The sequence below is a fragment of the Anomaloglossus baeobatrachus genome, chromosome 8 (genome assembly GCF_048569485.1).
Source record: "Anomaloglossus baeobatrachus isolate aAnoBae1 chromosome 8, aAnoBae1.hap1, whole genome shotgun sequence".
NCBI classification, from domain to species: Eukaryota; Metazoa; Chordata; class Amphibia; order Anura; family Aromobatidae; genus Anomaloglossus; species Anomaloglossus baeobatrachus.
In genome coordinates this window covers 119403881-119419835 of record NC_134360.1, presented here as the reverse complement: position 1 = coordinate 119419835, position 15955 = coordinate 119403881, and the positions used below count along the sequence as shown (strand labels likewise).

The 15955-nt window shown below is 47.7% G+C and overlaps 1 protein-coding gene across 1 annotated transcript in view; it reads right to left on the bottom strand.

The window, feature by feature from the left end:
* Positions 1-15955, bottom strand: part of MYH9 (myosin heavy chain 9) — a 329257-nt gene that overhangs the window by 20932 nt on the left and 292370 nt on the right. The window contains exons 33-37 of the mRNA XM_075321969.1: positions 12814-13026; positions 12414-12575; positions 12053-12181; positions 8307-8395; positions 1089-1212 (exon numbers count right to left, since the gene is read on the bottom strand). Of these exons, the coding sequence (XP_075178084.1) occupies positions 1089-1212; positions 8307-8395; positions 12053-12181; positions 12414-12575; positions 12814-13026 (717 nt within the window). The remainder of the gene's footprint in view (positions 1-1088; positions 1213-8306; positions 8396-12052; positions 12182-12413; positions 12576-12813; positions 13027-15955) is intronic.

Below are 15955 nucleotides of genomic sequence, written 5' to 3'. Positions count from 1 at the left end.
CAGTGTGCTGCCCTGTAGTGCCCTGCCGTGCAGTGTGCTGCCCTGTAGTGCCCTGCCGTGCAGTGTGCTGCCCTGTAGTGCCCTGCCGTGCAGTGTGCTGCCCTGTAGTGCCCTGCCGTGCAGTGTGCTGCCCTGTAGTGCCCTGCCGTGCAGTGTGCTGCCCTGTAGTGTGCTGCCCTGTAGTGTGCTGCCCTGTAGTGTGCTGCCCTGTAGTGTGCTGCCCTGCAGTGTGCTGCCCTGCAGTGTGCCGCCCTGCAGTGTGCCGCCCTGCAGTGTGCCGCCCTGCAGTGTGCCGCCCTGCAGTGTGCCGCCCTGCAGTGTGCCGCCCTGCAGTGTGCCGCCCTGCAGTGTGCCGCCCTGCAGTGTGCCGCCCTGCAGTGTGCCGCCCTGCAGTGTGCCGCCCTGCAGTGTGCCGCCCTGCAGTGTCCTGTAATGTGCTGCAGTGTGCTGCCCTGCAGTGTGCTGCCCTGTAGTGTGGAAATTATCCTAAGACCTAGTGATTAAAAATGAACTTTGCGGGAAAACTCCTTTAAGACCGCCGCTGTTGTACTTGTGCAGACATGCTCACACTGCACCTTTGTGCTGCCATTTGCTGAAGCAGCGGGAGTATCCTGGTTGCATTTTCTTCTTGCCGGATAGGAGCATGTGGGTGGGACAAAATCAGTGGATCCTCCGGTGATCCTCTGGAAGGATTACTATAGTATGCAAGGCCATTAAGAGAATCCTACATAACCATTATATGTGGAGACCGAGGTGGACATTTTTATTGTGTGTAGGGAGTGGCATGAAGGGGATCAGTTATTTTAGGCAGCATTCACACATTGCACTGCAGGGGCTTGCTGTCAGTCTTAAAATTGAAAGAGAAAATGTGCAATTCTATTTCATGCAAGACATTTTTATAGCACCCACCGATTTAAAAAGTATAAATATGTAAAGACTTAAAAATTCACATTGAAAGGTACACAAATCTAACCAAATAACCTGCAAAATAATGCATACATTAAAACATGCCTTTATTGCATTAAATAAACCAAGATAAAAATGAAGGCTCCCTTAAATTAAAAACCGTAAAGGAAATGTTAAAGCACCTGAAGTGTGGCCTTCCTCAATCTGTCATTGGCTAATTCGGTGTTGCCTTGTTCCTCCTCCAGTTCTTCCTCAAGCTGTGCAATGCGCGATTCTAAACGTCTCTTTTCTTCCAAAGCCAGAGCACTGAAAAGGTTAAGGTTGCAAATATTAGTTTACAATGTAAACTTGGCACTATAAAATATGCACAAAATGTAGCACGCAGGTTATGGTAAATGTTCAGAAAGGAGAAACAAATTTTTACAAATACCGTATTTTTCGGACCATAAGACGCACTTTTTTCCCCCCAAATGTTGGGGGGAAAGTGGGGGGTGCGTCTAATGGGCTGAATGTGGCTGCGGGGAATGAGGGTGCTGTGGTGGAGCGGGTCATCGGGGGCACGAGCAGGCTGTAGCAGTCTGCCGTGACCACGTGGGCCATCTCATTAGATATGCACGCCCATCATCTCTCCGTGCTGACAGGTGGGCAGGATGATAGGCGGGGGGTGCGCGCATAATTAACAGCCGGCCCGAATTATCACCCCTGGCAACTACAGCCTGGAGTGATCGTGTACGGCTGTATTCACTGCCCCCGTGCATCATTATCAGCGCGGGGTGCAGTGAATCAGTACACTCACTTATCACAGTGTGTGGAGCCGTCCCCCTGCAGCATCGCGATGTCTTCCTGTCTGTGCCTGTCAGCTGATCTGTGTAGAGAGCGGTGAGCACAGCGATGACGTCATCGCGATGCTGCAGACAACGGTGACAGCTCCACACAGCGGCGCTGCAGCTGAGAGAGAGGAAGCTGATCGGTGCTGCAGGGAGTGAGGAAAGGTTAGTATAAACTTTTTTTTTTCTGTGCCACAGGATACAGGCCATATACCAGGATGGGGGTATATGAGCAGGATGGATGGATGGGGGTACATTATGAGCAGAATGGATGGATGGATGGGGGTACATTATGAGCAGGATGGATGGATGGATGGGGGTACATTATGAGCAGGATGGATGGATGGGGGTACATTATGAGCAGGATGGATGGATGGGGGTACATTATGAGCAGGATGGATGGATGGGGGTACATTATGAGCAGGATGGATGGATGGGGGTACATTATGAGCAGGATGGATGGATGGGGGTACATTATGAGCAGGATGGATGGATGGGGGTACATTATGAGCAGGATGGATGGATGGGGGTACATTATGAGCAGGATGGATGGATGGGGGTACGCGAGCAGGATGGATGGATGGGGGTACGCGAGCAGGATGGATGGATGGGGGTGCACGAGCAGGATGGATGGATGGGGGTGCGCGAGCAGGATGGATGGATGGGGGTGCGCGAGCAGGATGGATGGATGGGGGTGCGCGAGCAGGATGGATGGATGGGGGTGCGCGAGCAGGATGGATGGATGGGGGTGCGCGAGCAGGATGGATGGATGGGGGTACATTATGAGCAGGATGGATGGATGGGGGTACATTATGAGCAGGATGGATGGATGGGGGTACATTATGAGCAGGATGGATGGATGGGGGTACATTATGAGCAGGATGGATGGGGGTACATTATGAGCAGGATGGATGGGGGTACATTATGAGCAGGATGGATGGATGGGGGTACATTATGAGCAGGATGGATGGATGGGGGTACATTATGAGCAGGATGGATGGATGGGGGTACATTATGAGCAGGATGGATGGATGGGGGTACATTATGAGCAGGATGGATGGATGGGGGTACATTATGAGCAGGATGGATGGATGGGGGTACATTATGAGCAGGATGGATGGATGGGGGTACATTATGAGCAGGATGGATGGATGGGGGTACATTATGAGCAGGATGGATGGATGGGGGTACATTATGAGCAGGATGGATGGATGGGGTACATTATGAGCAGGATGGATGGGGGTACATTATGAGCAGGATGGATGGATGGGGGTACATTATGAGCAGGATGGATGGATGGGGGTACATTATGAGCAGGATGGATGGATGGGGGTACATTATGAGCAGGATGGATGGATGGGGGTACATTATGAGCAGGATGGATGGATGGGGGTGCGCGAGCAGGATGGATGGATGGGGGTGCGCGAGCAGGATGGATGGATGGGGGTGCGCGAGCAGGATGGATGGATGGGGGTGCGCGAGCAGGATGGATGGATGGGGGTGCGCGAGCAGGATGGATGGATGGGGGTACGCGAGCAGGATGGATGGATGGGGGTACGCGAGCAGGATGGATGGATGGGGGTACGCGAGCAGGATGGATGGATGGATGGATGGATGGATGGGGGTACGCGAGCAGGATGGATGGATGGGGGTACGCGAGCAGGATGGATGGATGGGGGTACGCGAGCAGGATGGATGGATGGGGGTACGCGAGCAGGATGGATGGATGGGGGTACGCGAGCAGGATGGATGGATGGGGGTACGCGAGCAGGATGGATGGATGGGGGTACGCGAGCAGGATGGATGGATGGGGGTACGCGAGCAGGATGGATGGATGGGGGTACGCGAGCAGGATGGATGGATGGGGGTACGCGAGCAGGATGGATGGATGGGGGTACGCGAGCAGGATGGATGGATGGGGGTACGCGAGCAGGATGGATGGATGGGGGTACGCGAGCAGGATGGATGGATGGGGGTACGCGAGCAGGATGGATGGATGGGGGTACGCGAGCAGGATGGATGGATGGGGGTACGCGAGCAGGATGGATGGATGGGGGTACGCGAGCAGGATGGATGGATGGGGGTACGCGAGCAGGATGGATGGATGGGGGTACGCGAGCAGGATGGATGGATGGGGGTACGCGAGCAGGATGGATGGATGGGGGTACGCGAGCAGGATGGATGGATGGGGGTACGCGAGCAGGATGGATGGATGGATGGGGGTACGCGAGCAGGATGGATGGATGGATGGATGGGGGTACGCGAGCAGGATGGATGGATGGATGGATGGGGGTACGCGAGCAGGATGGATGGATGGATGGATGGGGGTACGCGGGATGGATGGATGGGGGTACGCGGGATGGATGGATGGGGGTACGCGGGATGGATGGGGGTACGCGGGATGGATGGATGGGGGTACGCGGGATGGATGGATGGGGGTACGCGAGCAGGATGGATGGATGGGGGTACGCGAGCAGGATGGATGGATGGGGGTACGCGAGCAGGATGGATGGATGGGGGTACGCGAGCAGGATGGATGGGGGTACACGAGCAGGATGGATGGGGGTACACGAGCAGGATGGATGGGGGTACACGAGCAGGATGGATGGGGGTATACGAGCAGGATGGGGGTATACGAGCAGGATGGGGGTATACGAGCAGGATGGGGGTGTGGAGACACGGGGCTCAGTGGGTGCTCTCGTCCACTAAAACCCGCCGCCTTTAGAAAGACAGCGTGGCTCAGGGCTCATCCCAACTGAACGCCGGCCTCCTTAACCGTGGGCGTAACACTACTCAGACAACACAGGGTGAGGGAACCACAATCATTAGACTTTATTGGATCCTGAAACAATTAACGGCACATAACACAACCAGCAAAACACACAAATGTAACAGGCAACAGAGTCTCACCCTTCCGCTGCTCACCAGGGATTTAGAAAGTCCATGCCTCACAGGTTCCAAGTTGTCTGAGGTCTGCAAAGTCTGTAACAGGTGACTGAACTGTCCCAACCCGAGTGTCCTCCTTAGGTAGTCCTGGTTTGATGTTAAAATCCTGGCAGCCGGAGTCGAAATCCCTAGGCTGTGGATATGGTCTCCAACTGGGACCGGAGTCCCTAGATTGAAGCCATAAGATATCCTGATCCTCTAGTCAGCTCCAAAGAGCTTAGACTGGATCCATCAGCATCCATCAACCTTCATTCACCCTGGTGGCTTAAAGAAGTCCCTTTTATAGCCATAACTTTCCCTTAGGATACACTGCGTCCTCATCGATTGGTTGGACAAGATTGCTTCTCCCATTGGATGCATTTCAAGCTGCATGGATAACGTTCATTTAAATGATGTGCATAGAAAGACTCAGTATAGCTACATGGAGTCGGCAAGTCACCAACTAGACAATGGCTACTAAGGTAATTACATCATCAATACACAACTACAATACAATGATTACTGGAAAAGTCTGGAGAGCAATAGCTAAGCAAACATGACTTAGCACACATAAGAACAATAGTCTGGCTGAATGTTAAGAAACTTTAACCCATGAGAGTCCATGTCGTCATATTCCTCCCCCTTCTTAATATTAGCCAGACATGATAGGCTTCCGATCATCCTTCTCCTCTTGACGGCATTGTCCTTTTTAAAGGTGAGGTCAGCAACAGAGGCTTGTAACTATACACCTCCCCCTGATTACCTCCCCCAAGTTGAGCAGCCATATTGCGGACAAGCACTAAGGTGGGGTCCATGAGTTGGGCTTGCATAAATCTCCCACTATCAATCCTCCCCCAGTCAATAGCCACAGTGTGGTTAGGCTTACTCACAGTTCTTGGCTCAGAAGTGGATGATGGAGACCGGGAATACAAACCATCCCTGGAAAAGATGTTAGAAAGATCCACATCAGGGTCCTGCTTGGCTTGGAGGTGGGTGATGGCTGCTTCAAACTGACTGGATAGTCCTTGTCCTAGGTCATTCTCCAAAATGACTAGTGTGAGCAGGTAATTCACAAGCCCCACTTTCACTTCCCTTTGAGTGGTATCCGTAACAACAGGCTTGGTGGGGCCATCTATGAACCCCACTTCAACTTCCTCCTGGCTAGTCCCCAAAACAACAGGTGTGGGGAGGCTGTCCATAAACTCCATATGGACCTCTTCCTGGTCAGAACCCAAAGTAACTGGTGTGGGAACGGTGTCCATAAGCTCCACATCAGCCTTGCTCTGATTAGTCTCCACAATGACAGGTATGGGGAGGCTGTTCACAATCCCCACATCGATCACTTCCTGGTTGGTCCCCAAAATACCAGGTGTGGGGAGGCTGTCCACAAGCTCCACCTCGACCTCTCCCTGGTCGGTCCTTAGGTCCAACTGCACACATGCCAGAGGGACGTCTCCTCAGCCAGGGAGATGGATAATTGGGAATCTGGTACAGGGTCTTCTGGAGAAACAATAACTGGGCTTACTAGAGTGATGGAAGATCCAATGTCTCGAAGTCCCTGAGACTGTATATCACCGACCTTGACCGTCTGGATGTGGGGATGGAGGTTGGCTGGTGTACGGTGTCCGGCCTGCCGTAGGGTGTGGACTGGATAAACCACTTCCTCAGCTATTGGTGTTTCTTGGGAGTAGCATTCCTCAGGTCTCGTTGGTTCATCTCGGCATATGTTGACTGGTTGGAGTGGCAGACGGGCTCCAAGCATGCGGCCTCGGTTTTGGAGACAATCTTTATCTATATGTCCATTGCGCCCAAATGTATAACAGCGCCATAGATTGGGAGAGTCACAGGCCCTGTTTGTAGTCCTTTGTTTTGGCGCAGCTTCTGCTGGGTAGTGGGACCATCCTTCTCGACCGGCTGGTGTTAGCAGTACTGCAGCTGGAATCCCATAAACATATTCCAGAACATAAGCCCTCTCTTCTCTTGAGGATCTAGGCCCCAATGCATCCAACAACGCTGTGGCTTGGGCCATTTTGGACAAAGTTGATTCCCAATTGTCACTAGATCCATGATGTGGCACATAGTTTAAATCCTCTGGGTCAATATCGGCGGGATCCTCATCGTCCTCTGCATCATTCTGGGCATCCCAACGGACTAATTTCTGGATCAAGGCTGACCGAGTCTCAGCGTTCCAGTAGATCTTTCGCCTCTGGCACAGATCCTGTAGCATCCATTTACTGCAGCGGTCGTAACTCCTCTCTTGTCCTATTCCCATGGCTGAGCTGGTGGGGTTGGACATGGCAGCGTCCGAAACCTGAATGCCTCCCCTATGGCCTGCTGGGTATGCTTATGTGCCTCCCTGGTTGTTGAGCCCTGGACGGTGTCCGAAAACACCAGTCCGCTGCAGCTCCCCTGGGTAAACCAGGCGGAGTAGTATCCCACTGCTGCCACCAATTGTGGAGACACGGGGCTCAGTGGGTGCTCTCGTCCACTAAAACCCGCCGCCTTTAGAAAGACCGCGTGGCTCAGGGCTCATCCCAACTGAACGCCGGCCTCCTTAACCGTGGGCGTAACACTACTCAGACAACACAGGGTGAGGGAACCACAATAATTAGACTTTATTGGATCCCCAAACAATTAACGGCACATAACACAACCAGCAAAACACACAAATGTAACACGCAACAGAGTCTCACCCTTCCGCTGCTCACCAGGGATTTAGAATGTCCATGCCTCACAGGTTCCAAGCTGTCTGAGGTCTGCAAAGTCTGTAACAGGTGACTGAACTGTCCCAACCCGAGTGTCCTCCTTAGGTAGTCCTGGTTTGATGTTAAAATCCTGGCAGCCGGAGTCGAAATCCCTAGGCTGTGGATATGGTCTCCAACCTGGACCGGAGTCCCTAGATTGAAGCCATAAGATATCCTGATCCTCTAGTCAGCTCCAAAGAGCTTAGACTGGATCCATCAGCATCCATCAACCTTCATTCACCCTGGTGGCTTAAAGAAGTCCCTTTTATAGCCATAACTTTCCCTTAGGATACACTGCGTCCTCATCGATTGGTTGGACAAGATTGCTTCTCCCATTGGATGAATTTCAAGCTGCATGGATAATGTTCATTTAAATGATGTGCATAGAAAGACTCAGTATATCTACATGGAGTCGGCAAGTCACCGACTAGACAATGGCTACTAAGGTAATTACATTATCAATACACAACTACAATACAATGATTACTGGAAAAGTCTGGAGAGCAATAGCTAAGCAAACATGACTTAACACACATAAGAACAATAGTCTGGCTGAATGTTAAGAAACTTTAACCCATGAGAGTCCATGTCGTCACAGGGGGTATATGAGCAGGATAGATAGGGCTATATGAGCAGGTTGGATATGGCCATATGAGCAGGATCATATACAAGGCAGAAGGATAGTTACCAGAATGGGGTACCTTAGTAGAGAATTTGGGGACATTACCCCCATAACAGTGTCAGCAGCAGATCCTTGCCCCATAACTGTGTCATGACCAAATTTTTTTGGTTAAAATTTTATTTTCCTCCTTTAAAACCAGGGTGCGTCTTATAGTCCGAAAAATACGGTATTTGCTGTAGCTGTAATCATAGGGCTGGTTCATTAACTAAAATATGTTCTTACCCTTTACCATTGCTGTTGGCAATTTCATCTGAGAGTTCATCTCTTTCCTGCTGTGCTTGCCTTTTAACACGCTCCGCAGCAGCTAGCTCCTGTAAGTACAAAGTTAAAGATGGAGCGAAGGACTGGATAAGTACATGCATGTCAGCATTTAGTACCCATTACCACCTACCCTACAAATTAAGCACAAATGCATACAAATAAAAATGTAAAGTGATAAAAGAATGCAGCCTTAATGCATAGGGAACTATGCAAACTAACAGTCACAAATAACCCTGTGATCACTCGTAAGCCATGAAATGTTTTCATGCCTTCTCTCATCCTGGAAAAGTGATACACAAGAACAAGCAACCATTGTCATTTTGTTTCATAAGAAAATGTTCTCATCTTCTAATCAATAGGAGTGAGAAAGTCCACTGAAGGCAAAACGTCTGCCTCATTGAATTGAAACATTTAAGGTTGGAAAGAAGTTTTTTTTAATTTGAGATGGGTGATTTACAGGTCTGGTTACAAGTGCCTTCACCTGCTGTTCCGAGGAGTGCTGTGGGGTCTGAGGAAGGGTGTACCAGCAGGCACTCTTCCTACAGTAAGGAATCAAAATCACATTCACAAAAATTGATTTTGTCCTCCAGCTACGCCAAGTTTTAGTTTTTGCATTTTTTCTTTCTTTCCTCCCCTTATTTCAAGAGCCCCAACGTTACCTGCAAAAAACAAGCCCTCATATGGAGATATTGGTGGAAAAGTAAAGTTGGAATTTGTCATATTTCTTCACTATGTGCCAAAATTAATTGTGTCATGCAAAACTACAACAGTGTCAAACAAAAATTGGAATTTCACCAGTTATCGTAGGATTTTGTTTTATGCAGTACATAGTGTTGTAAAAATTACCTGACAACTTTATTTTACAGATCTTATAATGGATGGGGGCGTCAATTCAAAAACTTTTTTTTTTTTTTTTACATTTTTTGAGCATGAGACCAGACACCATCTAGACCAGGGGTCTCAAACTTGGCTGGGTGTATGGGCCACAGAAAATAAATTAAATAATTTTGGGGTCTGCATTGATTGCAGGACAAAGTGACATTTTTATTGGTATCTTTTTTTCTCCACACCCTTGGATCACTGTTTTTGAAATTTTTTTTGCTTATTTATTGTAACAAATGTGCACTTTTTTGTTTAAAATGTATAAAAACAAACCCCCGCATTTTTGATTGTAAAACAATTATTTAAAGGGATAAAATGTAAACAATTAGCACCCTCTAGTAATTGTGGCCAACATCTTTTTAGTAATGTACCCCATCCTTTTCTCCTTTTACAAATGTGCCCATGCAGGTCCTTTCGTAGTATTGTCCCCTTTACTGTTCCTCTTAGTGCAATGTCCCCATCCTGGTCCCCTACTGTGCCAACACACACACACACACACACACAGTCCCATCCTGGTCCCCTATTGTGCCCACATACACGCAGTGTCCATTACAAACACAAAACATTGCAATCTGTTTTCCGTTCCCTTTGGCATCCTTTTCTCTGCTGCTTGCCGCACAGTCAAGCTGTCTCTGCACTATTCAAATGGCAGCTGCCAGTCAATCAGATGCAAGCAGGTGCCATCATACACATCAGCTGCTTTTCTGATGGCCAGCGGCTGCCTTTGGACTAGTGCAGAAAGGGCTTGACTCCTGCGCAGCACCGTTAATCCGTTAATCTGAAATAAAAGCAGCTATGGCTGCGGCACCTGCACCAGCCGTGATAGTCAAGGGAGAGGGGGTACATGCCTGCAGGCCTCAAGAAGCAGCCTGAGGGGCCGCATGCGGCCCTCGCGCTCGAGACCTCTGGTCGAGAACAAATGTACGACCCGGCAACCTATTCTTTTAATGCTACTGCTCTGCCAGAGTCACAACTGTATTTTCCTGATTAAAACAGCATCAATAAAATCATTAAATACACCGCAGTCAGTGTAGAAAGAGGCAGGAATAACTAGCAAAACCCGACCCACCTATTTGATAGCAGCTACAGAATATCTGTCAAATAAGCATACATTTCACAAACCTTACTTGTGTATTTCAGAAAGTATACATCCGATCTCACAACTAAAGGTATGTTTAGAATAAGCATGTTTAGAATTAGTATGATGGCGCCAGTATAGCACTAGCTTTATTTTATATATGAAAATCCTCGTAGTTGGTTCCCTTTAACCCCAGATTTCCAATTTTTGTAAGGTAGAGAGGTAAAAAAAGGCCCCATTATATATATGTTACACAATTTCTCCTGAATGTAACAATACTCTACATGTGACTGTACAGTACCATTTGGCTGCACCGCAGGGCTCTAGAGGGTAGGAGTGCCATTCTGATTTCTGGAGCAGATTTTCCAAGAATATTTTGCTTACTCCATTTGCAGAGCCCTTAAATGCCAAAACAAAAATCCCCCCAAGTGACCAATTTTGGAATTTACACCCCTATGGGAACTCATCTATGGGCGTAGTGACTATTTAGTCTGACACCATGGGTGTTTTCAAAATGCAGCAAATGTTACGAAACTAAAAACTGGAAATAAGCCTGTCGTGACCAGTATATTGTAGTGTCCCTACATTGTGCCCAGCTCGTGCTTCTGGAAACCTGCACACTGCACATCTAGGCGAGGTCTCATCACTACAACAATGTCAAGCATTTTTTTTTTACACAAACTGTGGTTTAGGTACATTGAGGGGCTCAGAAAAGAGTGGGCTTTTGGATGCGCAGATTTTACTGGATTTTTTTGAGAGGGGAGCCAGTGTTTTTTCCAGAGCCTTTGCTTTACCAGTAATAATGAAGCTCCCCGCTGTTCAGTGGTGTCCATCTTTTCAAAAGGTGAACAAAACTGTTGACTACAGTTTTGTGCAAACATAAAAAGATGCATAAAGAGATTGACACAAATTGAGGTCAAAGTGACACATTGCCTCATTACAGTGAATTCTCTTAGGAATGTCTGAACCATTTTTTTTTTTTTAGTGATTTAACAAGTAATCCCTGGTGTAAGTGGTCAGCGTAGAGCACAGTATAAATACGAGCCACACCATATTGCGATCTTTGGGAGGCAGAATGAACAAGTCAACAGCAGTTGAAGAATTGGCTTTATTTATTATGCAGTTCACTGTGCGGTATAAGGTGTATGGTGGCTTTATTCATCTGGTCAGTACGATTACAGAGCTACCAGATATATTTTTTTAGGTTTGGCTAAAAACGTATTTACAAAATAAAGGCTTTTTGCATCACTGAATTTTGAAGGCTATAGTTTTATTTTTCTGCCGACAGTCATGTGAGGGCTTATTTTTTTCAGGGATAAGTTGAAGTTTTTATTGGTACCACTTTGGGTCAAAATATTTTTTCTTCGCTTTGTGTGAGGCAGGAACAACAATTCAGGATTTTTTTTTTTTTTTTAAACGCCGCTCACCTTGCTGCAAAAGTGATCAGTCCAATTTTTCGGTTCAGTACAATCACAGCGATAACAGACATGCATAGATTTTTTGCGTGTTTTGCTATTTTTATACCATAAAAACAGTTTTATAAAAAAATTATATACGTGTGGCAGCTTGTTCTTTTCCAGGACAAGGTGACGTTTTCATGCACCCCTATACACAAACCCCCTCCCCCCCAAAAAAAAATAAAACACACACCACATGTCCCTTTGATATAAGTCCTATTTTCTAAGTAATACGATCAATTTTTTGGGGATACAGAGGGAAAAAAACAATTATTGTCTAATCATTTTACCTCTTGCATGTGAATCATTTCTGCCTCTAGACTTTTTAGTTTTTTTTCATTTTCTTTAGCTTGACTTAAAATGTCATCCCTGGATGCTCTGGTGTCTTCCAAATCTCTTTGGTAATCCTTCACTTGTGCCTAAGTAATACAGATAACAGAATTTAAAGCAAAAAAAAAACAAAACAAACAAAACTGAGAAATTAAAGCCAGTGTGTAGGGCAGCAATGATTTAACAACCAAGCAGTAGACAGTGTTTAAGAAACCGATGTGTGACAAGCACGTACATGGAAAAAAATAAATAAATAAATAAATGTATTTCTATACATAAAAGTACAGCCAACTTATCCACAGTAACAGGACTGTTACTTGCCTGCAATTTACGCAATTGTTTAATGGCTTCTTCTCTATTTTTGTTTGCAGAGTCAATTTGTCCCTCTAGGTCTTTTAGATCCATCTCAAGCTTTTTTCTGGATGCAACAGCCAAGGAACGTTGCTTTCTTTCATCCTCAAGCTCTGTCTCCATTTCTTTAACCTGAAAGTTTATAAAATGTTGCTAGCAGGGTGGTAAGCATGTACAATATTGAAATGTGATAACACTACATCTTTGGCTATACCCACTACTTTCTTCGATAAAGAATTCTCAATATAGTAAAGACTGAAGTTCTGCAAATAAAGTTGGGATAGAGGCTATATTTTTTTTTTTTAAATGACATATGAATGTAATTTCGGACTCCTGTTACAGGAGGATTAGAAGGCATGAAATGGCTCACTTGTCTGACAAGTTGCTTCTTCTTGTCTTCACTCTGCTCATCGCGTCCTTGCAAATCCCTATCAAACTGTGCTTTCATAGCTTGCAGGTTAACTTCTAAACGCAACTTGGCATCCTCTGTGGCTTGTAATTCATCTTCAAGTTCCTCCAACTGAGTCTTCATTTCTTCTCCTTGTTGTTCCAATGCCCTCTTAGACTTTTCTAATTCATGAACCTGTACAGAAAAACAAAAAACAAAAACAAAAACACAACCTTATGAAGATGAAACAAAATAAAAATCTTAACAAAACTAAACACTCCAAGAAACTCATTTCCCTGCAAATAAGCCGATGAATTTTTATATAAAGTATTAAGGCCCTTTGCACATGGCGGCAATTTAACACAAAAGCAACCAATTAAGTTTGCATGATGTTACACTGATGTACTTTTAAGTCCAAACTAGATGAAGATTTATGCTTTAAAGGGATTGTCAACTTACTAAAGGGATACAATTGCAAAGTGCAAAAGTCACACTAATTTACCCTTAAAAATTGTAACTATCTTTTACTAAAGCTCTTCAGTCAAGAAAAGAAAGATTTTAATTTTCTAGTGTAGTGCTTGTTACACTTGTGGCATGGAGCGTTTACTAGGCAAGGAGTGCATGCTGGCAAGATCGAGAGCTTGTAAGTGTAGCGCTGACTGACTGGACCTGACCAGTGTTACAGTCACTTGGTTCTACAATGATACAATGGTAAAAGCAGCCTCTGCTTGCAGAACGGGAGAATGCAGTTCTGACAAGCAGCGCCACCAGGCCACCAACATGTCTGGCCCTCTCTGGCAACCAGGAAGCTAGTATATTAGCACATTAAAGAATGCTAAAAAAGAGAATTTTGTTTACTTACCGTAAATTCTTTTTCTTATAGTTCCGTATTGGGAGACCCAGACATTGGGTGTATAGCTTCTGCCTCCGGAGGACACACAAAGTACTACACTAAAAAGTGTAGCTCCTCCCTCTGAGCTTATACACCCCCTGGAGAACCAGATCTAGCCAGTTTAGTGCAAAAGCTGAAGGAGAATAGCCACCCACAAGTAAAAACAGAGCAAGAACCGGAACAACCGGAGCCTCTGTCTACGACAACAGCCGGTGATAACACGCGGAACAAGAAACTGCCAACAGGCAACAGGGAGGGTGCTGGGTCTCCCAAGAACTATAAGAAAAAGAATTTACGGTAAGTAAACAAAATTCTCTTTTTCTTTATCGTTCCTATGGGAGACCCAGACATTGGGACGTCTCAAAGCAGTCCATGGGTGGGAATAAACAGAAAAACTGAGAAGTAGGCGGAGCATAACTTCACAAGTGGGCGACAGCCGCCTGAAGGATGCGTCTGCCCAAGCTCGCATCTGCCGAAGCATGAGCATGCACTTAGTAGTGCTTTGAAAAGGTATGCAGGCTAGTTCAAGTGGCAGCCTGACAGACTTGCTGAGCCGTAGCCTGGTGCCTGAAAGCCCAAGAGGCACCGACAGCTCTGGTCGAGTGTGCCTTGATCCCCGGCGGGAGAGGCACCTGAGAACACTGGTAGGCATCCAAAATAATTGACCTAATCCAACGGGCTAAGGTCGGCTTAGAAGCAGAGAGGCCCTTACGCCGACCTGTGGTTAGCACAAAAAGAGGTGCACCGCCTAAGAGCAGCGGTGCGAGACACATAGATCCGGAGCGCCCGCACCAGATCCAGAGTATCCAACGCTTTTTCAAAGCGATGAACAGGAGCCGGACAAAAGGAAGGTAGGGTAATGTCCTGGTTAAGGTGGAAAGGAGAAACCACCTTAGGGAGAAAGTCCGGAGTCGGACGGACAACCACCTTGTCTTGATGAAAAGCCAAAAAAGGTGACTCCAAAGAGAGCGCAGCTAAATCAGAGACTCTCCTGAGGGAAGTTATGGCCACTAGAAAGACCACCTTCTGTGAAAGACGAAACAAAGAAACCTCCCTAAGAGGCTCAAAGGGGGGTTTCTGCAAAACCGTGAGAACCAAATTGAGGTCCCAGGGATCCAAGGGCCGCCGGTAAGGCGGGATGATGTGAGACGCACCTTGCATGAAGGTGCGGACCTGAGCCAGCCGGGCGATACGCCGCTGGAACAGAACTGACAAAGCTGAGACTTGTCCCTTGAGAGAGTTGAGGGACAGTCCTAGCTGCAGACCGGACTGTAGAAAAGACAGAAGGGTCGGCAAGGAAAAAGGCCAAGGAGAATGGCCGGAAGAGCGACACCAGGACAGGAAAATCTTCCAAGTCCTGTGATAGATCTTGGCAGAGGAAGACTTACGGGCCCGAGTCATAGAGATGACTTCAGGGGGGATACCAGAAGCCGTCAAGATCCAGGACTCAAGAGCCACGCCGTCAAACTGAGAGCCGCAGAATTCTGGCGGAAAAACGGACCTTGTGAGAGAAGGTCTGGACGGTCCGGAAGATGCCACGGCACCTCTACGGACAGATGGAGCAGGTCTGGGTACCAAGCTCGCCTGGGCCAGTCCGGAGCAATGAGGATGACTTGACGGCCCTCCATTCTGATCTTGCGCAGAACTCTGGGCAAGAGAGCTAGAGGGGGAAACACGTAGGACAGATGAAAAACTGGGACCAGTCTTGAACCAGAGTGTCCGCTGCAAAGGCCTGAGGATCGTGGGAGCGAGCCACGTAAACCGGAACCTTGTTGTTGTGACGGGATGCCATTAGGTCCACTTCCGGAGTGCACCACTGGCGGCAGATTGACTGAAACACTGCCGGATGCAGGGACCACTCGCCACTGTCCACGGTTTGACGGCTGAGATAATCTGCTTCCCAGTTTTCCACGCCTGGGATGTGGACTGCGGCTATGGTGGACTTGGAGTCCTCCGCCCATTGAAGAATGTGTTGGACCTCCAACATTGCCAGGCGGCTGCGTGTCCCGCCTTGGTGATTGATGTAGGCAACCGCTGTCGCGTTGTCTGACTGGACTCGGATGTGCTTGCCCGCCAACAGGTGGTGAAAGGCTAGGAGAGCTAGAAGCACAGCTCTGGTTTCCAGCACATTGATTGAAAGGGCTGACTCGGACGGAGTCCAAGTGCCCTGCGCTCGGTGGTGGAGACATACCGCTCCCCAGCCGGATAGACTGGCATCCGTGGTGAGGATCA